This window comes from Falco cherrug, chromosome Z, assembly GCF_023634085.1.
Source record: "Falco cherrug isolate bFalChe1 chromosome Z, bFalChe1.pri, whole genome shotgun sequence".
NCBI lineage: Eukaryota > Metazoa > Chordata > Aves > Falconiformes > Falconidae > Falco > Falco cherrug.
In genome coordinates this window covers 45,932,683-45,957,925 of record NC_073720.1, presented here as the reverse complement: position 1 = coordinate 45,957,925, position 25,243 = coordinate 45,932,683, and the positions used below count along the sequence as shown (strand labels likewise).

The window sequence follows — 25,243 nt, the reverse complement described above, 5'->3', positions numbered from 1 at the left end:
CCTCCCAGTTTGGTATTATCAGGAAACATGCTAATGATGCATTCAACTTCTGCATGCAGATTGTTGATAATTGTATGGAACAGAACTAGACATAATGAACCTTTTAGCTCTGCCCTTCAGCCAGTTCTTCACCAATGCACCATGTACCTGCTGAGCTCACACTTGGATAACATATCCAGAAAGATGCTGTGAGATACAGTATCAGAAGCCTTACTAAAATTGAGAAAAACTGTATCCACCACCTTCCCTTCATCCATTAGGTGATTGACCTTATCACAGAAGGATATCAACTTAGTTAAACAGGGTTTTCTTTTTGTGAACCCATGTTGACCATGCCTGATTATTGCAATTTTTTTCTAAATGTCTTTCAAGGACTGTGGCAGCTGCGTTGTGACATACCTTAATTTCTTTTAAACTAGTTGGTAGCTAAAGACTAATATTTTTCAGCTTAAACTGCCCTTTCTTCCTTTGTGTCTCCTGAATTTTGCAACACATATCCTATCATAATACATTCAATCCTTCTCCCTGTTAGGCAATGAACTGAAAATGACAGAGAGTCAAATGCTAAATTCCACCCCAACTAACAACTTTCTTATAGCACCTATAAATATAAGCTAGCTATAGATAATAAACTGGTTGTCTAATTCATCCTTCCAATTACTTTTTCAGAGATCTGAGCAATTACACAAGCATAATAAATCCAGACAGATGTCATTAATTTTATCTCTCAGACTGGACATCCACAAAACGTAGAAAATCTGTCTTTAAATATCTGATATTTACAGTGATTACAGTCTTAAGTCTTTGACCTTTTGTCACATTGAACTCTTACAACCACAGAATTAACAAGTGTTTCATAAATTTCTAGTTCTTTCTATGGTATTTTTTCCTATTTCATGGACACCCCAAGAGTTTCCTTCTATAAAAAGTTTTATACTTATCTTCAAAAAGCCAGAACTAAGTAAAATCATCAAAAAGCTTAAGTCCACAAAAATAAATAAAGGAGAAATTCAGAATTCAGCATTTCAGTTTTCTGAGACAGGATAAGTACAACATAATCTAGCTACAAGATTTTGACTACCTAAGTATACATATGCAAAATAATACAGAAAGTAAATTTTTCATGCTGCTAGTGGAACATTTCTAAAGTGTATTTACTAATAAATCCTTTATATATATAAAAATTAAATTATTGGCTTTGACCTAAAGCAAAAAACCAAAGATCTCTATAATGGCTGTTTGCTGATTTTTTTCACCAAAGAGCAATACAGCTTTTTCAGCACATCTTCAGTTACATTCAGCTAGATTTCAGCAGGTGCTTGCATAAAGGAAGAGTCATTCCACATCTTTCCCACTACTTGAGACCAAATAACTTCTACAGAAGTCAATCAAGGGAGCGGAGACCATAGAAGATGCTAGTTAACAAGCACTAGTCTCTAGCTGAAGACAAGTTTCTTTCTAGGAAGATTAAACTACAATGAAATTATGGATAAATCCATGTTGGGCATTAAATACTGAATGTGAAAAATTACATAAGTGTAAAGAAGAGCTATAATCCATAGTGTAGGTTACCTGCTCTTGACTTCCTTGTCACTATTCATAGGCAAGCACTACCTAGATCAATGTCAAAACTATGTTGTCAGTCTGTACCTACCATATCTCTGTGAATGGTTAACACAAGTGCACAATGGTCTTTAAGGAATCAAGCCATCATACCTCTTCAGCTGACTGAAATAAATTTTTTGATTCTGAGCTGATACCTATCTTTAGACAAACAGCTGTTCATCTAGAAATAAAATATCTATTCTTCAGCATGAGCAACTCCCATACATTTACATTTACTGTGAGGGTCATGAGACACTAGGACAGGTTGTCCAGAGAAGTTGTGGATGCCCCATCCCTGGAAGTGTTCAAGACCAAGTTGGATGGGGCTTTGAGCAACCTAGGCTAGTGAAAGGTGTCCCTATCCATGACAGGGGAGTTGGAACTATATGATCTTTAAAGGTTGTTTCCAACCTAAACCATTCTGAGACCCTATGATTTTTTGATTAATAGATCTTACACCCAAGCTGAAAGCTGTAAGCACCATGTAAAAGCTCAGGTATCAGAAAGAGCATCCTTTACTGCTGCTACTGAAGCTATGCCAGCACACAAGTACACTGGACTAGAAAGAAACTAGAGAGTTATACTTTTGATTTACTCTGGTGTTAAGTGCATTTATTTTCAAAGCAGAGGTCTGGGCTGCCAGTCTCCATTTACAGATTTCTTTCTGATTTACGTAGAGACAGTTGACATAAAAATGCGTACATTTGTCACCAAGAAGTACAAGATTTATACCTCATGTTCTGTATAGATCATGGGGCTCTTTTGTACATATGAACATAGCTTCAAAAGAACAGTTTACAGGTTTAGACCCACTCTCTGCTATGAATTTAGCCTGTAGTTTGGTGGCAAGGTCATTCTCACCAGATATGAGACATAAGTTTAAATTGCTTTGGGCTAGAATATATGTCTCCAGCCATCTACTGCCTAAAATTCTGGTATAATAATTTATCAATAAAACATTCAAAAAGGAGGTGTACAAACTTCCCACAGATCTAGTGTGCTGAATCTCACAGCTCATGAAACACAAGCACAGCTAAGCTAGGGAAGCACTCCAAACCCTAGCTGTATGTGTCACAGGAGCAAATTAAGCAGAAGAGTATTAGAACTCCCTCAGTACTCTCTGATATTTAAAAGAGTGAGTTATTTGTCCTTTTGCATTATAGCTGTAAAGTCTCTCACCTTGTTCCAATAGACACAAAAAGGAACCAATCATTGCCTTCAGACTGGCAAAAAAAAAAAAAAGAAAAGATGAAAACAGAAGTTTTGATTTTCTGTGACTTTTAATAACCTTGCTACAGCTTCTTCTCCTCGATGCAGCCCTGGCATATCTCAGACCCAGTGATCCTTTTGCATTATTAGCAAAGATTTTGTTACTTCTGTGGGAACTTAACAAAAAGCTGTTCAGCTTTTTTACTGCAACAAGGAAATCTTAAACCTTTCACTAGTCAAGACAGTAGCTCATGCTGTAGTTGGAGCTACCTCAGTAGCCCCAACAGATGAGCTGCTGGGAGGACAATCAGTAAAAACAGACATTCAAGCAGAACCTTTTCTTGTGAAGGGACAAACTGATGGTACAAGCTTTGGGCAATTTGTTGCATACTGTGTAACTGCCCCAGCTGGAGCAGTAGGATTGACAGGATTCCATGAGGTATGGAAATCCTTGATATACACACATTCAAATCTATTATCCTTCACCTGTATCTCATCAAAGTATGTGATATAGGGAGCTTCTATTCTATATACCTTCCACCCACCACACAGATCAAATAGTGTGTCCCGGGCATTTTACGCTCACTGTACTTATATTTTGGAAAGTTATTTCCCACACAAAGATGTAGAAGCCCTAAAAGCAGTGTAACAAGTAATCACATGGTAGTTGTTTTGCAGTAATTACACAGATACTTGTTCTGATTGCGCTGTGAATGTGAAGTTCACTGCACTCTGGTGAAATGAGTAATTTTCAATTCCATAAGATAATAGTTTACATATGAGCCTGTCTGTACTTCACAGTAAATATCAGGTTATCCAAGGCAATGTGCAGTTTGCGTCTGTTTAATTTGAAACATTTGAGAAAAGTAGATATTATTAATCAACACTGAAATTTTTAGTGTCCCCACTTTCAGGGAAATCATGGCTTAGAGTAAAATGTTTTACAAGGCATTGCCTGTATAGGGCTGCATGGGTGGAAAACCTGACAACCTGGTGAATTCAGGTTTTTAAACCGAGCACCCAAGTATATTGTGAAGATTATTACAATAAAGGACAAGTTCTACAGATAAGATGTGGCAGGACAGACCAGGCTCAAAGCCAAGAAAGGCATTTACAAGATGTGGAAGGGGCAGCACCTGTCCTGTTTTCCTTCTCTGTGTTCATGCTGGGCTCCCTCAACTCAGACTGCCACTTAGGAGAAGTAGCCTCAATGGTGGAGGGGCAAGAAGAAAAGCCCACTCCAATCCACACTCCACTTTGTCCTGAAGCCTGTGTTCGCTTGTCCCAAACACAAGAAATTGCCTAGAGAACAGACTGGTTTCAAAGAAGTCCCAAGGCTTTGTGATTTGTTTCTACTGTACTTCTTTATTTCCCTGGTGTGAAAAAAAGATATCCCTGGACACCTCCAAGTAATCTAAAGACTGTGGAGGTAAAGTTGCATGGCTGGACTTGAATGTAAGGTTTTCAAATTTATAACAAGGTATTTAAATTTCATTCTTCCCTGTCCTCAGGGTATTTTTCATCTTTTGTTTTGTTCAAGGAAGTTTATTCTCCTCCCACTCTTTTCCAAATATCCAAATGCAAATATGAGTTGAACCTGGATTTCAAAATTTTAGAAGTTTTACTGTCAAAAAAAGTAAAGCTCAGTGAGCATATGTGCATGCACACTCACCAAACTGCACAACTGACAGGTCTTTCATGATGGGAGTGAGGAAGCCTGATGGTTACAGAATAAACAAACTAGTTAATAAAAGTTAGTTTTAAAATTCCATCCTTGGAAAGCAATATCACAGTAAAGAGATAAAAACCTCAGTTCAGGGTCCTGCAGAGAGGGAAACAGATCAGATTTTGTTTCACTTCCTGTAGGCTTTTCTTTAAACTTTTTTCTAAATTTCCAACAAAACTTCATCCCTTGGTTCCTCTGACAGCTTCTGTTGTTTTTCATTATTAATTCATCCTACATTTTATCATGTTTCCGAAAAAAGTTCAAAGCCTTTTTTGTTTTCACAGTTTGTTTACTGGGACAGTGAGTAAAAACCTGTGCTTGTGCTGACTCTGTCCATACATTGGAATTCCTGTAATTTGTCCCGGTACTCACTGCTGAGGCATCATCCTTGGCTTTGCCCAAAAAACACTGCCTAATACAACTCCAGGGCCAGATTCAGCCCCAACACAAAGAGGGCACAACCTTGGCCATCTTCTTCATGCACAGCTATTACATGATAGAACTCTATCTTTAACAGCTGTGCTGCACTACATTTTGCCTCCTTCTGTCTCCCGAAATCTGCACATGGGAATCAGAAAAAAGAACTGGCAGCAATGTCAAACTAATAGCACCAAAAAAGACCCTTGCTAGAAATTTGTCCCTGGATGTGACCTGTCCTACTTCTATCTGGTTCACTGTGACCGCAACACACTGCTTGCATCAAAGCCCTTAACTTCCACCATGACTATGAACAGGTTGATATGGTATTGCTAGCTATTAATGAGATTAATGCCTTTTGTTTGCACTAGGTAGTTCTATCAGAATAAATTAAGAGAAAAAAAATTAAAACCTGCTTACATACAAGTTCAGTTGCAATTAGCTTCTGTGGGAAGAAGTGGCTTTGACTTACCCGGCAAAAGAGCTCTGCATTTCTGTCAGACATCTGTCATGACTGCATACCATCACCACAAAATCATGATCATTACTTTTTTTTCAACAGTAAAGTAAGTAGATAAAAATAGAGCTAAATGATCATTTCTTCCTCACGTTGACCATGCAGCAGAAATAATCTGTCAAGATGCTTGGCAAAGACAATCTACCCATAATGCATTTAATTATGTACAAAGCATGCTAAAACAGACTGAATACAAGTACTGTGCTATGTATGCCCTGGATGCCAGACATGCTCTGACATGAGAAATGCAGAAGCTCAGAAATGGCCTAGAAGCAGCCAAAAATGTAAGCCCACAGTCTGTGCAACTGTATCCTACCCCCTTTCTATCCCTGATTTCTGCAGCCATTCAGCAAAGCAGTTAACTTGAATGAAATACTTGAAAAACAAAACTAAACTCATAATGGAAATAATTGCAGTCAGCACAGTGACTTTTTAAGGCTTTTTTCCTATGTTCTGAATCCAAAATAGGTATAGAACCTATTTTTGGCTTTATGCTGCCTCAGTTCTTACTTTTTAGGCCAGAGCAGATATTTTAGCAACCAGTGTGAGTGTGAGAGTAGAGAGTTAAAAAATGCGACTAAATGAAAGGCAATGGTTGCATTGGGGACTGTGAAGAGAATGGGAGAGGTTTGGATTTTTGCTGCAGAAACATTTAGAACCTTATTTCCTTCTCTGTTTGGAAAAGAATATACTAGTTTAAGTCACCTGGTAACTTTTATTTTGTGTCAGTTTCTTTGCCAACGTTTACACAATAACAAGTAGACATGGGTCAATAAGAGGATCAATAATAAGAATTAAAGCTAATGATATTAAAATTGCCATAATTATATTCCAGACAGAGCTGGGCAGAAAATTGATTCCCTGTCCTGCAAATGTTGAGATGTAAAACATATTCCTGCTTTGCATCAGGACAAAGCCAAGTTTTTTCTTTCTTTTCTTAAAAAATAATAATAATCATAATAATAATTAAAAAAAATAAAATAAAATAAACAAAAAAAACCACCCATACAAACAGAAAAAAGTCTGCAAGACAAAGGACAGAGGAAGGCAGAAACAGATGAACAGAGATGGGCTTCAAAATAGCTAATAGATTTTTAGCTAGGACACTAAAACTAGATTTTTGCAAAAACCCAAGTCCATTCCTTAGGCTAAATCAGAAAAAGCAGGAATTCAAACCTAGGTCTCACAAATCCCAGCTGAGAGTTACAACTGTCAAGTTATTTCCCTTTTTTGAAGGTGAATGCCTGTTCCTGAACAGTGCTCTGTCAAAACAATACATTTCCACAACATCTCATTTGGACATCGGGCCTTTTCCAATTTGTCAACATTTCCAACCAGCCATAGTTACAGGACTGCATCGTGACTGTCAGACTCACAGACTGGTTGCCTGAGGCTACCTCTATGCAAGCCCAGAAACTCAACCTGGCATAAAGACAGAGCATTTTAATTCTTTTTTTCTTTGCATCCAAAGATGAGTCTTCTCTTTGCTAAATGGACACCTGGGAATGGATATAGTTTCTGAAGAGTAAAACCTTGACACTGAATAAGCAATACTGACAGTAGGACTCTGCTTTAAAAACAATATAACCAACCCTTTATTTGAATTTTTGACAACAGATCATTTTTCAATGTGTTTGTGATTTTTCTGTCCTTTACTCCCTACTAGAGGTTCAATTCCCCTTTCAGGAGCAATAATAACTTACCATACTCCCATTTCCTCTTCTTCCTCCAGTCTCCATAGCGGGGTACACCTTCCTCTCAGACATATTACTCAAGTGTTTGGGAGGCTATACTGTAAATTAGATGGGAGAAAGTGATCAGACTGACAAATAAGCTCTAGTGCAAAATCTTTTACGTCTCTACCTCCCTTTTTTTGGTACAGATGCATAGGCAGCTCTCTACAGGACAGAAAGTTAAGTTAGGGTAGAAGCCAGGAGGTTGTAGCACACAGTTTCACTGACGTCTAGGGTGGAGTTGTTTCATGCTAAGGCTGACCACTCCTTTAGAGGCAATGTAAAGCTCATATTCAATCCATGTTGTCCCACAATAGCATCACACCAGCAAACCTAGCTTCTTAGAACTGCATTGAAGCACAGTGTAATCCTATGGTAAAAACAACCCTGCACCATTAAGGCCAGCCAGGTTAGCATTGCCCTGTGTGGTCTGAGCACCACTCACCTAAAACAGACAAACTGTTGTGTCTGTAACAGTACCGTATACAGCCTACAGGTTTTGTCACCTTGGTTTCTTAAGGCTCCTCCTTGTTGGATATACATTATTTTCCATTTTCTTTCTTTGCGTCACTGCTCTGTGATTTGGTTGGGGTTTTTTAAGTGTAATTTCTTAATCAGAAAACTCTTACTGTCTAATATTGCATCCTAGTGCTAAGAGTTTCTAGACAGAATCTTTCTGAGATGACAATCTATGCACAAAAAATCTTTTCACAGTTGAGGAGAAGGGAGGTATACAAAGTCTGTAGAGCAGTAGCAAAACCCTCTAATATCAAATCCCCAACATATTTTTTTGCATATGCTTTGTGTTCTATATTATTAATGTAAATATATATAAAAGCCTCCTGTTAGAAGTAAAGTGACAGGGTGGATGTAAGAGAACAGCTATGGCATGGCTCATTGAGAGGGGTGTTTCATACAAAGTGAGATATTGTTCTGGCCCTTTGACCTGCAGAGCGTTACAGATGCTTCCCCAAAGCCTCTCATGCTGCAATGTCAGCTACCAATGAAGAGTTAGACTGACACATCAGAGTGACTCTGCACTGAGAACTGCCTCTTGTCCCTACTTGGCTGTGCTCCTCTGCACAGCCTCTGGACAGCAAGTGCAGGCACGCACCAACATCTGCCTTCTAATGCACAAGTCTATGAAAGGTGGAAACAGGGAACATCCAGGAGAGGTTAAGCGGGCTGAGGAGTGCACACTGCTACATTAAAGTGTTAACACTGGGGCAAGTTTAAGAGAGAGAGAGAGAATAGAGAGATTCCATGCTAGAGAAAGAAAAACAACCAGACTGAGTATCAGGCTTATCAGGAAGTAGAAGGAGTTGTTAGATCCATGCTTTGAAAAGTAACTGTTCATTTCCCCTTATCTTCTTCGTTAACTTAAAATAGAGAAGCTGGAAGTTATTCTAAGTGCCTAATGATCTATAAGTTTTATGGAGCAGAGACTTTCTTACTTCTCAATATTTGGCTGCACCTATCCCAACAGGGTCTAAATAATGATGAGGCTCTGGCTGACAGCCATCAAATTGAGCAGTGGTAATGCCCAGCAGAAACGTAAAATGAAAACTGTATTGATTAGTGAGAGGTTAGCCTTAGGACATCCTGATGAACTTTCAGCCGCTGCGACAAATTCCTGCCAATCCGCCAGCTTGCTCAGTGCAGGCAAGGGTAAAAAAGCAAAATTTTCCCAACATCATTCTTTTCTTCTTCCTTTGCACAAGTAAAGGAAAGCAAACTCACTTTGATACTTAATGTGTGCAGGAAGACAAAGACTAGCCTCCAATCCCCACACAGAGCTGTCCTCAAGCTCTGCAGAGGATGCAGCTCTGCAGAACTCCAGCCAGTACCCACAGCATTAACACAGCAGTGTGGCTTCACCTCAACAGATATATATGTACTTACTTGTGGTATTTTTAGGGAAAACACAAGCTAACTGGAGACAGTTTCCTTGGAGTAAAATCACAGTGAAGCCAAGACACATAAAAATTATCATGATGTAGTCACTCAAGGTCAGGCATGCATAGATGAGTATTGGTTCTGATGGGTATCTGGGTGCTTAAATATATCTGAGAAAGCAGTGCTAGACTAAATATTCATTAATGTAGCTCTGCATCTAATTAGTAAATTAACTTGATAGATGTTTTACAGTAGCTTACAGATGGAAGTCATAATTTAGGTAACAGCACATAAGACATGCTTATGTAAGTGCAGATTTATCACTGTGGGATTGGTAGGGACAGGTGCTTCAGTGATATTAGCCCCAGCTGCACAAGCCCTATCCCCAGATAATACAACATTTCCATACATCAGAGGGCGTATCATGATGGCACGATTTCCTTCACCTAGATTAGGGATCATGTTCCTCTCCCACAAACATTTCTGGTTTTATTCTTGCGAACAGAACCTGTTCTGTTGAATAGATTTAACCTATTACAAATAAACACATAGCCAGGGAAAGGACTGTGGAAGAAATTTTATACCACTAGAGAAACATCAACACAATTTACTAAAAAAAGAAAGATTTTTTTCTTGTCAATTTTTATGTGTGGAAATGAAGGACAGTTTTCCAAATGATAAACTGTCATAGGCCCCTGGAAATCTGTACCTCTGTAAAAATAGGAAGATTTAGCAGAGGAAATGGTAGATTTCCACTTAAAGAGGAAGTTTATAAGTGTTCCCAGAGCATCCATTAAGCACCACTTGAAATGAATTAAGCTAGGCCAAGTTTCACCATAAATGTTAAACACATACTCATCTCAAGCTGTAAAGTCATCCCAAATTCAGAGATATTTTCCCGGCTGTCATTGCCTGGGATGAAGTTTACTGCTCTCTAGAATTCCCCAACTATTTCTTTTTCATCTTTAGCCAAGCAAAACTGCATTAACAAAATGTGCACACATCATGTTCTCATTTCAGGCCTCTGTGTCCCTTGGAGACTCAGGATGTAGTAGTAATCTATTAAACTGGTTCAATCTATTTTACACCTAAAGGTTCTACCAGCAAACACTGGTAAATCACCATATTTACAGAAGTTTAGTTTTCTTCAGTCATTCAGGTGTGTCATATTCAGAGGAGCTGAGAACACATGCAAAGGTTTTATTTAAATACTGTTATATCAATTCAACTTTTTTGTGAGTTTCCCTCTGCATTTGATCTGTAAAAGGCCCAAATGTAAATTAAATAATTGGAAACCTGAATCTTTTCTCTGCTGTCAATGATGACCTGAACAATTTGGGCAGCACACCTGAGGAGACAGAAGTCTGTGGGAGGAGAAACAAGGCAGGAAGCTCATAAAAATCAGCTTTTCTGCCAAAAAAAGATGTTACATTTGCAAAAATATATGTATGTATCACAGTGTGAAACTGCAGCTGGCATCCTGTCTTGTGTCTTTCCTAATCCTTATTATCAAGTGAAACTTTGTGTTCCAGAAAAGCCTTCTATCAATTTACTGTTCCTGGCTGTCAGAAATTCCTCCTCAGAATGTTTAACATCAGAGCAGTCACGCCATTAATATAACTGCTTACAATATGCCCATGTTAGGTGTCTTAGACTATTTCTACTCTCTTGTCTCCAGGGAATTATACTAACAACATTCATGACATGACCAGTGGTTTCTATGGCAGAGTGACTGTCCTACTATGCCAGTGTTACATCATTCCTAACCTGCAGAATAAACAGAAAACTGGGGTTTCACAATGCATCTCAACAAACAAAAGCCATCAAGCAGAGCTCATCATAACTGGTTATGTCGCTCAACTGTTTCTTCACTTCACTGCATAACCGTGCTTAAAAAAAGGGGAAAGCTTTACTATTTGCAGACACTTACTAATAGACTACGGAAGTACACCAGTCACTTTCCCTTAAATCTGTAATCACTCTTCCCAAGCCAAAAAAGAAAAATTATGTCAGAAGACTAATCCCCAAATCAAGCAGACGTTGAGATGTGCTCTGTCCCGAAGAACAAACCCCACTGTTGCTTTTGCTTTCATTTTCCCCTAGATTAATCCCACTGTCAGGACAGAGCCCTCCAGCACACTGGAGTCAACTGTTGTTGAAAGACAGATGAACTTTTTCCTTCCGTAACCCCATGTGTAATCTACCTGCTTAAAATAACCCTTATATTCCACACTTCACTCATGGGGTTTCTAGTTTGCTCTTTATCATGGGATTTTTGTATTCTCAGAAGCAGTCCACAGACTGTCTCTAACACCCACAGGCTAGAAACTTTTATAACTGCCTTTTGATATGGCAATCCATTCTGAGTGCATGGATGAAGATATTAAAATTTGGCCTCTGTTGACAAATGCAGCTTTCCCCAGGCGTCATTACATATGCTAGCTCTGGTATACAGATGTGTTTTAGAGACACCAACTTATGTAACTGCAGTCCAATTCACACAAGTTCCCCAGTTAGTATGGGGCAGAAATTAAGCCATTTTAATGGCAGAAGTTCAACTTCAACAAACTCTCTGCAGAAAAGAAAGCTGGAGCACAACCCATCTGCAAACAGTGGCATATGCAACATATTTTGAGCTGTTGGGCCAGGGCCAAGCTGGAACCCAGGGCTGGCACAGGGGACAGAAGCCCTTAAGTGGAGCAATAGACTGGAGACAAAAGGAAGGCCTGGACTGCTGACAGCAGCATAAATTATGATATAGTGTTTTGTTCCTATTTTAATTGATACTAACATTGAACTGCTGTTATCATAGATTAAAATAACCACTGGATCTCATTTTTGCCTGCCAGCTCTGGTGCCTACAGGGATAACTCTCCAAGACATGCCAGACCTGTTCCTTACACACCTCTCATCAATATTCAGTTTTGCAAAGTGACTTGTGTACATATATATATACACATATATACACACACACAAGGTACTTTCTACTTTGTATTTGAAATAACGAATGCAAGAAGGAGAAAAAAAAAAAAAAAGAAGGATGAAGCAGGATGCTGTGGTTTAGGATGATCTAATAGCTCAATAACACCTGAAAAGACATCCTGACCAACTCCTTCCTTCAGTGCCTGGCTCCAAGTCACACATTCCCTCACCCCCCTACATGTCAGCTCCAGTGATCACTGCACCTCTTGCAGAGATGCTTCAATTCATAAGCCAGAAAACTAGCCCATAAAAAGAGGTAGATAGGTTTATTCCAGGTTAACAAAGGATTCAGCTCCATAAAAGGTCCGGTGTCACTAGAGTCAGTGCAAATCTCAGCATATGCTTGACTTGGGAATTAGCCTTCTGACATTGGCTTGGCTTTAACAATGTAGCTTCACCTTAAAGAAATGAAGGTCAAACACAAGATGTGTGCAGGGGTTTCCATTCACGGCTGCCTGGGACATGCATCCATGTCCCTGGGTTAGGCTGTGGGATCACCACTTCATCTGAGACTCCTTCAAGGCTGCTATGAAATTCCTGGTTTGTATCATGCCAATAAGCCCAGATGGCTTTCTAGGTTCATATCCTACTGCAGCACTGTTAAGAATAGGTTAAGCCACACTGCAATACTTCTGAATGAAAACAGCAGGGGAAACACCTGACAGCTATTCAGCCTTTGAATTGCTTCTGTCCTTACTGCTGGGGTGGATCACCTGACTGACTGAAAATTTCACTCTGGTTTCAGCTGACAGCACCAAACAAGACTCATGAGCTTGGTTAAAATATGCCATCAAACTCAAGCAATTGCGTTTTGTATATGGAAAAGATAGATTTTCAGATAGATGCCTAAGGTAATTTTGCAAGAGAGATATATCTTGAGTGCATGACTGCACTCATACAGTGTCCCCAAATGGCCCCTTAGTAAGACAGCACAAGACTTGTTAAGCCTGATACAGCCAAAAAGAGCCCATTCTCAAACCTGAAATCTTGACACAGCTTCCTGAATGGTGGACAAGACAAAGACACACACCTGATAGCATGTGGAGGAGAAGTGAATTCAGCCAAAAATGTGGTAGACCTCAGCACTACTAACTCTACAAAAATACTTCCTGGCTCTGTACAGAGCCTGGGGTGATTAAAAGCATCATCTTTTCAGACTTCAAGACAAATAATTGTGCAAAAATTCCTTTTCCTTCAATAAAATAATAAAACTTGTTTTATTTGAAGCCGAAGAGTCTCAGTCTTGCAGTCTCTTGTATTGATTTGTTTGCCAAACAACCTTCCCCTGAGAGGAAGATAACCAGGATTTTCTTATCACTTCCCCTGTGTACTGGCAGAATTATTTTTTTTCTGTACACAAAAAACATGAACTACATTAATTTTCATTACAAAATCCTTTCATTATCATATTGATTTTTTTTCATCATGTTTAATGACTAACCATTAGACTCAGTAGAAGGAAAGCCTACAGGATGCTCTCTTATGAGGCTGGTTTTATTCCATAAATTTATGTCAGTCTGTGACAGAGCACTACATCTTTGTACAATATCTGCATAAGGTTCCCTCTCCAAGGGACTGCTGTAGGTGTTTCCTCTAATTTGGTAATATCACCCCCATCTTGTTTGTACTAACCTTCGTGCATATGCTGTCAGAGAGATGTGGGATGACTGCTCTATTCCTCTGTATTAGTAAGTGCTAATAGGATGAGACCATAGAAGGTGGTATCATTATCATATAGATATATTGGTTGTGGTTTATTTCCTAGGGAGGGAAATACCAGTTTAAATTTATGAACTGAAATCTATTTACAAATTCCACAGTCAATTTAATCTGGTATAAATCAGCTGTGCTACAGAAAGGATCTGCCCATCACACAGCCATGGCTGCTTACCCCTGCCTGCGGCTTCTGCCAGCACTATTGCTCATGTGGGAAACCACAGCAGGGAATGGATCCAGCTGAAAACTAACATTTTTTTTCTTTTTTTTTGCCAGCTGAGTTTTCATTAAGATAAACTCCCTGCTCCAGCTCACTCATGGCTGCATAAACAGTAATGGCAGTGTGAGGGAGGAAGTATGAACAAATAGCCCATGGTGTAAGACAAAGTGGGACTCATCCTTTTAGCAGCAGCAGCCGTTTGTCCTGCTTAAGTTGATCATGGACCCGTGGCATTAGTTAAACTGATGCCAGTCACTATATGCATTCATTATCTTATTTTCCTGCTTCTTATTTCCTCAAGTCAATTAGCAGCAGATTCCAACTAAACTAATGTAAGCCATTTTTAACCTGGAGTGAAACCAGCTGCCCAGGGCATTCATACTGCTCATTTGAACAAGTGCAGGTTCTGCCTGTGTAAGATCTCCTCTTCATACCTACACAGAGATAAAGAGGTTAAAACAGCAACCTGTGCACGATCCTCCAGGAAATTCATGACAGTAATAAGAGCTGGTCTGAGCAGCATCTGTCAAGAAGGTTCTGTGACAGCATAAAATTGTTCAGTCCAACTGTGTTTAAGTTTTACATAGCCTTTAGAAACCAAGAACACCTAAGTAGCTGTCAGAAGTCCTAGTAGCAGCTGTAGCCAACAAAAAATAAACAAATAAAAATAAAAATCTTGGGATGGCTAGCATCAGGTCTTTCCATCCAGAATCCTTACCATGTAATGAGTTATGTACTCTCTGAGAGCTCCCATCTTAGACTGCCTGGGGTTTGCCCTTTCCTCAGGGAACTGTAAGTCACTCAGGCTGACAGCTTTGCTTCACAGAAGTCTCTATTCCCAAGACTTCAATAAATGTCCAGGGGAGATAATTGCTTTCTATTGTTTTCCATAATATTCTGCATAACTGATTTAACAGTGCCCAATCTGGTTAGAGATCTGATTCTAGCCCTAACATGGAATTTGGGAACCTAAAGCTTTTTAGTCAGCAGAAATTTTGGTTGCATTGGCCATCACTGAACTATCCCTGAGCAGGATTTTTAGCTCTCAGAAAGCCTGGGACATGCACATTTTCCTCATCCTTGTTTCTTTTTTTTTTTTTTTTTCCTCTCTTTTTCCAGTGCAACTGCCAGTCCTTAGGCATCTATTGATTCTGAAGCTGTCAGAAATAATGAGTATCTACACAGGAACACAGTTGGTATGAAATACTAATATAACAAAAAACACCTGTTATCCACACTTCATCTTTCAGTGTAGTGGTCCACTTGCATGTTGGGAAAGAGTGCCAGAAGATGCAGGCTACAACCTACAGTTCCCTGGATGAAGACAAGAGGGGTCATGTGGACTAATAAAGTAAAGCCATCTTTTCCTACCACCCTTTTCCGTATAGGCTACTTGACCTGCTGTCAGAACTTACAGCACTGAAGGCCCCCAGCTAATGGTTACTCATCTCCTGTGTACATAGGGCTTGACTGAAATGCTTAGGACCAGCTCTTTGGTTGGCTCCACTCTTATCTTACTTGAAGCTGATAAAGGGGGTGCATCTTCCCTTAGTGTACCTCCTCGCAAATCCCTGGGCAGAAGCAATCGCTTTCTGGCACATTCTGTCAACAACAAACAGCAGCACTTTTCTGCAGTGTCACAACAATCCCACCTCTAGGGCAGCCAGGCAACAGCAACATCTGAGTAGTTTACATTGTCCCCATTCCTATGTGTGCCTTGCTGCTGAGACTGTAGGAAGAAAGGAAGAAACAAGGTATCACAGTGAGAATGTTTACCAACCACTTTACAGTTCTCCAGGTTGTTCCCTCTTGCAGTTAGAGAGACAACTCCTGGTCCTAAACAAATGGCACAGGGTGTGAAAATAGATCAATATTTCTTTATCAGCATCCTCATTTTGAAAGTTACCTCTAGCGTGGGGCTGGGAATCCGATACCCAGGAAAGCTCTCCAGGAGAACTACAGTGACACTGCATTTAGTAAAAAAACAGTATGGGTGATGTTTTCTGAGTTTACTTATCTCTGCTTATTTTTTCTGCCTTGAATCTATGGAAAAGGGAAAACCAACAAACTAGATGCTAAATGGCAGCATTTCAGCATTTGACTGTTGTAGCTCAAAGTGATACTACCAGTTAGACCAAACTGAAAATGAGTATTTTGTTCCTAACATAGTAACAAAAAGCATGAACAAATATAACTACAGATGCTCTTTTTAAACTCAAAATACTAACTCTGTTTTACAGCTAGAGAACTCAAATGAAAGCAGTAGTTGTTTGTATTGTATGTATTTTCCACAAGTAAACATTTTTATATGTTGATAAAGCATATGTGTTTTGTGAATACATGCAAAAATTACATCTCTTTCATTTTGTGTGAAACATCTTACAGTCCTAATTCAGAAAAGCATCTGTTGTTGCAGCGGTACTTGAACATGTGTCATAGATTTTAGGCAAGTACCTAAGTCTTAACACAGGTTTGGTTTAGAAGTTCTTGTGAACCACAGCAGGTAGAGGCAGACAGCATAATGGTGAGAGTAATCTGTCTCTTCAAAACTGTTGCTATTAAAAACAGGAAAAACAAAACCCCTTTCTGAATTAACACATGATTTTTATTGTAACACTCTTTATATTAAATATCTTACCTACCGCATTAGCGTCTAAGTTCTAGCACTGATTTAGCTGAATTACATGTAAATGTACATCACAGACTCTCAATTCCAAAAGACATGGTACTTCAATGCTTTAATGAACACTTTCATTTAAATCAGTTAAAATGAGTAACAAACATGAAACATACCATGAAACAAGTTAACATGAAGCTAAAGGAGTTAGCCTACACCTACAAGAAAACAGAGTTGACTCAATTGGAGTCAGCAGTTGTACCAACATTGGGAATGCCTTATCCACTAAGACTGATGAAGCCCAGCACAGCACTCCCTGCAGAAACAGCCATTCCACATCTTCAGCCACACACTTCTATCCACTTGTTGAAGATCGGTGTCCGCTCAGGAGGCATGAAAGAGCATGTCCTCAGAATACTCCCCATCTGCTTCAGTGCCAAGGGGATTGACTCAATTTGGACAGCTCTCTGTAATTAAACCAGCTTTTGCACTGAATTAGATGAGGGATGTTCACAGCTTCCAAGCCATTAGTTTAAATGGGGCAAATCTGACAAGTGTCAACCACAGGGAGTTACAAACATAAGATGACAATATCTTTAACCAGTACAGCTGCTTCTTCAGTGAAGGTTTGACTCCTACATCTGATAGGATCATATATCTAGACAAGGTGTAATTTGTACTAGCATGGTAAAAGCATCCTTCTCTGACGTGCCTCACCAGACCCCCACCCCCCCAGCAAAACAAAGCTGTATTGCTGCAGTTTCCTGTTACAACTTAGGTAAAGGCCATGTGAACTCTGAGGTACAGGTAAAGCCATTTAAGAAGTCTGCCCAGAGCTGTTTTTTAAGACTGTTCAGCTGCAGGTCTTTTTGTTGATGCTGCTGAGCCATAGTAAAGCTGTATGCGTAGTTCTAGCCTATTTCAGTGCACACAGCAAATTAAATCTAGGTATCTGCTGATATTGCATGGACTCAGACCAGGAACACTCACCAACGGGTCTAATCTTACCAACAGTAAATAAGTTTCAAAAGGTATTTCAAGAGTTTACAACAAGCCTCTGTCAGCAACCGTATACTGCTTCCTGTAGTACTTTTGCTAGAAATCTCTAGTGCAGGCTCTGAGGATTATCTGTGCTGCAATGTGGTACAATTTTATAAAGTAGAGCCCCCTGTGGGAAACACTGGTAGAGACAAGGCATATAGATAGAGTTAAGACTTTTTAACCTTTGTTCCATACTTGATACAGTTTATTATATACCTGCTACAGCTCCACAGAACAGTTTTTTCTTCCCCGTGCAGCATGTTCTGTTGCAAGGTTTTTCATGTTAAGAAATAAACTGGAGTTGAGATCTTCCTGGCTTGTGCTTCTTGTGGTCATGGGCCCTCAAGTCTCTTCCCAGTAGTAGGTGCCCCCACTTCGCTCCACCCTTCAGCAGTGCATGTAAATCAGGGGCAGGCCAGGGAGTCCCAGCTCAGAGGGATGGTCCCTGCCTACCAGGACCTCAGCGAGGGCTCCGCCAGCAGCACGGCTGGCAGCTATGTCTTTTCGACATTGTTCTAAGCTGGACAACAAGCGAAAAGTTTCATCCACCCTACTCTCTCCTTTTGCTGTTGCCGTGTGTGGTGTGAGGACTGCTGCATGCAACAGCCCTCAGTAAGGGGCTTTGGACCGCTTCCTTCTACTCAAGCTTTCCTGGAAGATCTCACGGGTGTTTCAGGCTGCAGGAAAATGTATTGGGGAAATCATATTAGGTAAGCCTGCCTGAGCTGCCAGGGACTGTCTCTAGCCACGGATGCTTTTCCTTGTAGCAGTGGGTTTTTTTGGTAGTTAATCGGGTTTAGAAAGCCCTGAAAGGAACAAATGTACCTGCGGAACAGAGGAGCTGCGGGTGAAGTGAAAGCTGATGTTTTCCTCTTGCTTTTGCTGCCTTTGTAACTGCTGGCAACAACCTGGTTGTGGCAAAGAAACGTACAGAAAAAGACATTGTTGACTGGTTGTCAACCAGCAAATGTATGGAATCTGTAGCTTTCTGGAAGCAAGCCTAATCTGTATGTCTCTGTTCTCCCCCCTTTCCCCTCACCACCACTCCCCAGTTTTCAAGCTTAGTTTGAGACTTTTGTTAAATAAAATTACTGCCGTCATAAGAAAAACATCTCATTCACATCAATGGTTAATAATGCTTCTCCCCGTCCCCTATCTTCGTTTTGGTGTTTGTATTTTATTAACACAAATTTATTTTAGCTCTTTGTGGTTTTTCGGGGGTTTTGTGTTTTGTTGGTTTTTTTTTTTTTTTTTTTAGAATTCTTTTCACTGTGACTCTGGTCTGGCAGACTGTTCATTTAGGAAAAGGTAAGGAAAATTTCGTGTTTCCCCCACCCTCCCCTGTTTCTTTTGTGCATTTACAGTATGCCTTGTTTCATTACAAGCTATCCTTCTCTTCCATACTTGCACTTCTTGTCAAGGCCATGAAAAGGAAGAACATGAAGATGTCAAAAGTCTCAATGCCACAGCACAAAAGCAGCAGCCCAAGAACGAAGGGACTATTATAAATGCTCTCAGTGACATGAATCAGAGTTATGAAAGCAGAAAACAACAGAATTTCAGGGCATTGGTACCTTTCACTGGGATTACAGAGAGTAGGTAACATTTATTTAAACAGTGCCATAAAATTGCTTTTTAAAATACTATAGCACAGCAATACTTTGATTGTTGTCCTGGGAGATTCCAGCCACTTGGTTTCCCGTGGCCGCTCGCTCGTTGAAGTTATTCCTGTGGCTACTTAGGAAATGGTGATAAACATTTAAGGTAGAACCGGGGATCTCTTACCTGTAAAAGGTGGTAACCGAAATCAGGTCCCTTGGATTTGCAGGAGTGTTTGTAGAATTTTGTAAAATTCTGGTAATTTTTTAAAATTCACCGTTTTTCATGACCAAAAATTACTGAACTTAAAAATAATTAAAAAATCATTCAGTTGTATGAAAGCAACAGTACAAACAGGAAAAACACCAATGAGTGATTTATGTTTCCTCCTACATCTATAAAGTTTTATATTGGGAGTATGAGAAAGGCTTAAGGGAGTGCTCCCCTCCCCTCTCAAAACTAAGCAACTCTTCCCAATAACGGAAGCCTCCTTTCCTCAAAAATAAGAACCACTTCCCAGTAATAATGCCCCTTTTCTTAAGTGTGACTGAAAACTGACTCTGTCAAAGTGAAATATTTCACTTGAATATATGCTGCTACTACGGGACTTGCCAGGCGTTGCTTCTTGACCATCCTGTAATCCCTAGCAGTTGGTTTCTAATCCTTAACTAAACAAACTGGGTTTAACAGAACAAACACTCCTAACAGGCAGATAATTTTATTGTCTCTAAAGGCAATAAAACTAGATATCCTTAAGATCCTTTGGCAACTGGAAAGACCTGAGAGAACAAGTGAGAAAAAAGGGGAGGTCCAAAGCCCCCGGGATGCTTGGTAACCTCTCTAATATTGTCTTGCAGGTAAAAAGCTGAACAGACATTGCTGCCAAAACGGAGGGACCTGTATCCTAGGGGCTTTCTGTGCCTGCCCAAAGCATTTCACTGGCAGATACTGTGAACATGATGAGCGGAAAAGGTAAAAAACCAGAAAGAGTAAACAAGCTGCTGTGAATGTTTTATTTTCTGTGGTGGCATCAGGAACATACCAAATGTCTCCCTTGTCCTTGACAGCAACTGCGGCAGCATTGCCCATGGCACCTGGGTGATGAAGGGCTGTTGGCTGTGTCGGTGTGGCTATGGTACTCTGAACTGTCTTTCAGAAATAATGCACGATAACTGTGGTAAGGAACGGTGTTAAATCAACCATTTTTATCTTGCCTTCTGCAAAGCTGGGGTACTCAGACGATGCTGTATATGCTCTGTTTAGACTAAGGTAGTGGCCTGCCTTGCTTCAGAGAAAGCATGAGAGAGACAGTAAATGATACTCCTGTGGCCTGTATAGTATATCACAGAAAATACTTGGAGATCTTTATACTCCTGTGCAGTAGGAAACTTCCCCCATTTTAATGGAAAATTAGAGGGATTAGAGGGATTTCTGTTCTGCAAAACCTGTACACATATACAAATTGTCCTGGTTGAGTGGGAAGTCATACAACTAAACCACATCCAAGCCTACAAAAATCTTTCTTAGATGAGGAAAGAGAAAAAACAGTAGCATAAGCTGGTGTGGTAAAAAGTACAAACCAGTATTACACTAGAGAAAAAAGTACTGAAAATATGCATGTTCTTGCATAAGCTATTTAACACATAAATAGCAGCAAACTAGTCTGAAACTTATTTTAAGATCAGTATATTAATCGTCAAAATATTCTTGTATGGAGGTCTAAGACTGAGAACACCACCAAAAAATGCCTAGCCGTAGTCCAGATCAGTGCAATGTAGTGGCACCTCGTGTCCTCAAAAGACTATATTACTTCAAGACAAGCCTTTGTACATCAGCCTGTGAAAATCCCTGTATAAAGGTTTGAGCATTTTGAAAACAGTATATCAACTAGCATAAAAACTTGAAGGATTGCTTTATAGGTACTTATTTTCCATTGAAAACTGGCTGCTGAGATCCAGACTGTTCTCAGTACTTTGAGATGACTAATAAGAGTTTAATATTATTTTCTCTCCGGTGGCAAAGTTAGTGCAAAATACTCTTGCCCTTCATGAATGATGTCTCAACACAGCCGTGTGTTGTTGTTTACTTTCCTTCAGTTTTGCCAACAGCACTAGTTAGCAGGGTAAGAAAAACAGCAGACCTAAATAGCTTCAAGATTTGTTTGCACCGTAAGGAACTATTAGCCTCTTCTTTTCTGACCAGACTCCTGTCTGAGTAGCAGTGTGTTGAAGCTGTGACTTCTGAGTTATACCACCAACTCAGAAGTAAATACAAATTTCAAAACTTGAGCCTCCCAGGATGTGCCCTGTTGTGTGATAAGACCACAAATCCAAATAAGTGAAATGCAAAAGAAAGGTGACATTCCTATCTTTGCAACCACAGCTAAAAATAAATAAATAAATAAAATTTAGCGAAAACCCACCACCAAAACCATTTTTGCCTTGAAGTCTTATGTATTTACTCTGGCAACCAACTTGCTCGTTAAACTCTTCAAAAGAGTTAAATGCTCAAGTTACCTTGGGCGTTCACCTTTAAATCAGCCCTATTGTTTGCCCTTACTGGAGCAAAAGACCTAACAGGCCTCAGCCACGTTCAGTGAAAACAGTCTACTGCTTACTAATTTTGAGCTCAGCTTAACAAAGGCAATAAAGGTGGCAGTGGAGAATCATCTCCTCATCCTCTCTGACTCAGCAGCTTTCACAGGTGTGAGGGTATGGCTTTCTGCTTCTGCTAGTATAGTGAAGCCCCTTCTTGTTAAAGGAAGGGTTAAAAGGCTACATGCAGAGCTGAGTGCATACCTCTTGTGAACATCTTGCACTTGCTTTTGCTTGGTATTTACTTTTGATTATTCTGAGATTAATGCCTGCCAGAGCTGATAAGTGCTGTCATTTGCTCCTCAAACGATCATTGATGGGACATCTATTCAGATCTCTCCACTGAGAATAGCCTCTTTGATTGGCTTTAACAGCTGATACCTTTAACTTAAGTACCTGTGAGATGTCAAAGGACTTTAAAAGTATGTTCAAAATGCTTCTTTTACAATTTGCATATTTTACTCATTACCAATTTTATTTTCTTGATACTTTTTTAGAACTGAAATCAGAAAAGGAGGAAATGAGGAGGCTATATTCTAATGGACTGAAAATACAGCAAACAGTGTTTGCACTGACTTGCCTGCTCACTGTCCTCCTGGAGCTCTGCTGCTGGCAGTTGTGAAACCGGACAAAGGCAAATATTTCAGGGCTGATGTAACCTTTGCCATGAGTCACACAACTTTTTTCTTCTGTGAGCTACAGAAGACACTTCTGCCTACATGCTGGAGACAGATTAAGATGTATTAGTTAATGGTGGAATGCTTGGATTATTTTAAATTCAGATGATATGAATGTGAAGTATTTATTATTATATTATTATTTTATTACTACTACCGATGTCTGATTCTAACGATACTAAAATACTGTTCTTCCAGTGGAAGCAAAAAAGCCCCAATGTTCTATGCCTTAAGTATTGTAAAATATAGTAATTTTCTTTGTACACAGTACAACTATTTAACTAATAAAGCTGATTTCATTTCTGAAGAGCCTTTCTCTTGGGGATTCTTTAAACTTGAGAATTCTTATCCACCATTTGTCATTGTATTATATCCTGTAACAAAACAGTAAGAAAAGGGCAGGGTGGAATGAACAATCAGAAATTTGAAGAGATAAGAAGAGTGTTAAGGGTAGGTATATTTCAAACCCTAATATACAGAATAACTCTAAAAGTTGTATGGTCTTTCAGTTTTTTGTTATAGCTAAATTGTAGGTATGCATAATCTTAGGCAGGAAATATCTGTTTCTTAAGAACACATAGCTGATGTTTATTTGTCTTTTGACAGGTTATTTTATTTCACATCCTAGAAATATAAGAGTTTTTCTTTTAAAAGGATGGCAAAGAAAAACTTTTTAAAGCTTTTTCTATAGGAAGCCTATCTTGACTTATATACCATTTAAATATGAGTATTTCTAGGTTGTAAAATAAAAAAATGTTTGGAACGTGTAACTGCATTTGCAATGTAAGACCATAAAACATGAGAAACATGTTTGTTTTTAAAAAAGTTGCAGAGAAAAGCCTAAAATATATCTTCATTCTTAGGCTGTTGAGATACCACACAGAAACAACCAGATTTATAATTTTGTTGGTTTACAAGGAATTAGTGATTTATAAAAAACCTTAATGACTTTAAAAAGTTCAATATATTTAATTCTTAAAATTTCTTTATTCATTTCCTTGGCCACACAAGCAAAGACAAGGATCCAATTATAAAGCAGAGATGGATGCATCAACAACAAATTATATGTAATATTGTGGCTGCCTTTGAAACTATGACTATTCAGTAACAGATTTTTATAAGTCATTGTGTAAAAACATTCATTTTAAGTATTACAAAGGATTCAGACTATTCCTTTCCACACTCTGGACTTGAGTGGAAAGAGTAAGGTTTTTCACTCTTCACATAAGATAGACTAGACCAGAAACTGCCCTTTTATCATTTCCTGCAAACTCATCTGCACCTGTATGCCTGTGTTTCCACAGACTTTGAAAAGGAGGTACCAGCCTGGGACAATTACATATCAAAGAGACCTGGAGGAAAATAGTCATACCTTTATTTATCCAATGTTGAAATTGAAGGCATTCTTGAAATGTGAGCAACATCTTGGCTTGCCATAAAGCATACCTGATAAGTCTGTCAGCAATACACCTTGTAACGTGCTTCAAATAGACATTGCTTTTTGAAGGAAAGCAGCAAGATATGTAGACAATATATAGTACAGTAAATATTAGAAGTAACACTTTTTATCCCTACAGAAAACATACAGAGCCATATAAGATTGCAATTAGCAAAAGGAAAGGGTAGTCTAATATATGTTTTATAACAGAAGAGCAGTTTCTGTTGCAGTAACATCCACAGAAGACTTAATCAGAAAAAGCTGATCTGGATAACTCCTTATGCGGATGAGCCTATGTGCCTGCCAGAGTCACCCTGATGGAGCTATACATTATTGGGTTGTTATGACTTGAAGAATTAGAGTAACTGAAAAATCTAACTGAGCAACATTTTCTTGCTATACCAAAACATCAGTCCAAGGCATCTAATTAGAAGCAGCAAGGTACAGCTTCTACAGTTTTGAAGCATTGCATGGGGAACTTAGCTCAGTAAGTGATTGTAATTAATGTCAGTGTAAATCATTACTCACTCTGAATGCTAGGATTTGAAAGTTTTTTCCTGTGTACCTAGAAGTGATAAAAGGGTTTTGTTTGTTTGTTTTTAAGATAACCATACCTTTTCTATCTTATGCCATTGATTCTGTTACTGAAAAATCTGAAAATGATTGCTTCAGGACTGTTTTACAGCTACTATACTATGGCGAAACATATCCGTAGTGATGGTTAGCTGTGGAAGATGTTTATCTGGTCTTTGCATCAGGGCCCTGGAAGTTGCCATGAGTAGGCAGAACAGAGCAGAGTCTGTTATCCTTGTACACTTCTGAAGTAGAAGTAGCCACAGGAGTTGAATTTGAGGAGAAACAGGTATCTCCTTAAGTTACAGAAAAAAAGAAGCAGCATTCAGAAGCTGTCCCATGCATAGTCTCATTTGCAAATAAAAATATAACTAAGAAGGAAGAAAACAGAAAGCATTGAGGAACAAAGGAAAGCACACAGTCACAATCTTTGCTTAGGTTAAAAGTGTCTCCACTTTTATCTGTCTCCAGCTGTTTGCAAGAACAGATAAAAGAAAGCATTATTTTCCTCCCCTGCTACCATGTAGACCTGGCCAACCTTCTAACACTGCAATTACAGGCACTTTGGTAAGGTTTGTTTACAGCAAACAGTGGTGTTTGCTCTCCAGCCTCCCGCTAACTCTTGGGCCATGGCAGTCACAGCAAAACAGACATTTCTTGCCACAAGCTCATGCATGTGCCCT

At 39.3% G+C, this 25,243-nt stretch overlaps 1 protein-coding gene across 1 annotated transcript; it reads left to right on the top strand.

Moving 5' to 3' along the window:
* The first annotated feature begins 18,018 nt into the window (after positions 1 to 18,018).
* LOC102055846 (cryptic protein) lies at positions 18,019 to 22,754 on the top strand. Its single transcript, XM_005446370.3, has 6 exons — positions 18,019 to 18,389; positions 18,938 to 18,987; positions 19,101 to 19,274; positions 20,136 to 20,250; positions 20,346 to 20,455; positions 22,370 to 22,754. Exons 1-6 carry the CDS (start codon positions 18,277 to 18,279, stop codon positions 22,492 to 22,494), a joined length of 687 nt encoding a protein of 228 aa, XP_005446427.2. The 5' UTR covers positions 18,019 to 18,276; the 3' UTR covers positions 22,495 to 22,754.
* Positions 22,755 to 25,243: the final 2,489 nt, after the last annotated feature.